The sequence below is a fragment of the Limulus polyphemus genome, unplaced genomic scaffold (genome assembly GCF_000517525.1).
Source record: "Limulus polyphemus unplaced genomic scaffold, Limulus_polyphemus-2.1.2 Scaffold3784, whole genome shotgun sequence".
NCBI lineage: Eukaryota > Metazoa > Arthropoda > Merostomata > Xiphosura > Limulidae > Limulus > Limulus polyphemus.
In genome coordinates this window covers 2,682-4,978 of record NW_013669394.1, presented here as the reverse complement: position 1 = coordinate 4,978, position 2,297 = coordinate 2,682, and the positions used below count along the sequence as shown (strand labels likewise).

Sequence of the window (2,297 nt, the reverse complement as noted above, 5' to 3'; positions counted from 1 at the left end):
CGATATACATCATTTCTATTTCGATATACATCATTTCTATTTAGATATACGTCATTTCTATTTAGATACACATCATTTCTATTTGGATATACATCATTTCTATTTGGATATACGTCATTTCTATTTAGACATACGTCATTTGTATTTAGACATACGTCATTTCTGTTTAGACATACGTCATTTCTATTTAGATATACGTCATTTCTATTTGGATATACACAATCATTTATTACCTTTTCAAATGTATCTAACGATCAACGTAATCAACAACATTTTTAAATCCAGAAAAAATAACTAAGATTAGTAAAAGGTTACGGAATTCGAGATTTACAAAATTAAAGCACTTACTTGACAACTAGGAAAGTGGATTCAAATCTAAGTATGTCTCAATTTTTTTAGATAGATTTAATATATTTTTCAGGGAAGAACACTTTTTTTAGTATCTGTGACTAAATTTATTTAATACTAGATATATATATAGTTATTGTCAAATGCTGACTGACTTCGTTCATTTAAACTTCTTTATAAAATACAATTATTTTTTAGAAGTTCCTCCATTTTTATGATTGAATCAAAAAAAAGGAATTTCATAATGAAAACTATGGTAAAATATAATTATGGAGTGGTGGTTACTGTTTGGTGGTGCCATCTATTAACCAATTGTATAATTATTTCTGTTTCAAAATAGTTGATCTTCTGAAGCAGTGATTTTGAACGCGGGGCTCACGCCCCACAAGGGTGCAATTTGAAAATGCTACAATAAGATTTTTTTTTTTTCATTTGGATGTGAAGAGCGAGAAACGTCCCGTGACTCAAAACTGAGTCGTCTGACACGGTTTTTGAATTTGTCATTCAAGGATCTCACTAACTTGAGATTACCAAACTTGAAGGTGAAGAAAATTTGAATTTGTTCTATTTTTACCTAATATTGTAAATTTAAAGAGGTATCATTAATTAAACTCCTATTTCTAAATTTTACATTAAATTATTATACCTTTTCAACACCAAATTTGTTTTTATATTAAGGGAGCATCAAATTTTTTGAGGTGTCGAGGTGGGGCATGGAGCATTAAAGGTTAAGAACCACTGTTCTAAAGCGTTTATTACCTCCGCCACCAAAGATGGACAGAGGTTATGTTTTCACCCCCTGTGTATGTGTGTGTGTGTTTTTGTGTGTTTGTCAGCAAGATTTCTTGACAACGGCTGAATGGAGTTGGACAAAACTTGGTATACGTTTGGACTACGATTCAACTTAGAAGTGATTCGTTTTGGATGGTCAAAGTCACAAACATTAAAAAAAACCTATCTGTTAACATGGGTTCGATTTTCACATTATTTTTGTTTTATAACTCAGTCAAACACAATTGGATTTTGATGAAACTTGGTGGACTTATGTAGAATAATAGTCATCATTGTAGTTCCAAAAATGATCCGTGTGCGTTGATAACGACAAACATACAGAAACATTTTCGTATGTTGTGAGGGCTGAATATGATCAACGCTGCGTGGTGGAGGTATGCGCTCCACTGTGTGCTTTTCTAGTTTATTTCTGATGTTTATAGAAAAGTTACTAAAGCTATCTGCTTCCGTTCCGAAAGGCATGTGGCTGGAAGCACCTACCGCTAACTCTTGGGCCATTCTTTCACCATCGAATAATGGGATTCACCATTACGTTATAATTACCCGTAGATGAAAGGTCGAGCATTGTCGGCGCCAGGTTTCGATCCTGTGACTTGCAGATCGTGAGTTGAGCGCCTTAACCACTAGACGACTGAAAATGATGCCTTTAACACATTAAAATTTAAAATCATTTTGGGAATTATTTCTTTAAGGAGACCATTAAACATTATTGATTATTTTCATATTTTCGACTTAGTTCTCTATTAGATTTTAACACTTGGAATTTTATCATCGCTTAGCCTTATAACTAGCATGAATATAAATGTGCAAGTAGGAAAATTAGAATCACTGATTGAAATACAAAACGAATAATTTGATTTTACTTACTTGCTTGATAATCATCTCTCCATCTGGGTAGGTTTTGGGCATTAACGCATCACACAAGTTCATCCTTTCATATGGCTGCAACGAAAGTTAAAGATTTTGGGGTAATCTACAGCTATGTTTCTCGACACAAAACACAAAAACTTTGTGCTCTTGTTCTTTCAGTGTTCGCTAGCTTCTTCGTAACTTTGACTAACTTGTTACATGTAGCGCTGTAACACAAGGATGGCATGTGTTACGCTCTTAAGTTTGTTTATTTTAGAATTTTGTTTGTTTGTTTTTGGAATTTCGCG

At 33.1% G+C, this 2,297-nt stretch overlaps 1 protein-coding gene across 1 annotated transcript in view; it reads right to left on the bottom strand.

Moving 5' to 3' along the window:
• The window catches only part of LOC106470036 (cAMP-dependent protein kinase type II regulatory subunit-like), a gene marked incomplete at its 5' end in the record, with an annotated part of 13,752 nt that extends 11,664 nt beyond the window's left edge, over window positions 1-2,088 (bottom strand). Inside the window, one exon of the mRNA XM_013930559.2 lies at window positions 2,008-2,088. Within this exon, the coding sequence (XP_013786013.1) occupies window positions 2,008-2,088 (81 nt within the window). The remainder of the gene's footprint in view (window positions 1-2,007) is intronic.
• Between the last annotated feature and the right edge of the window lie 209 nt (window positions 2,089-2,297).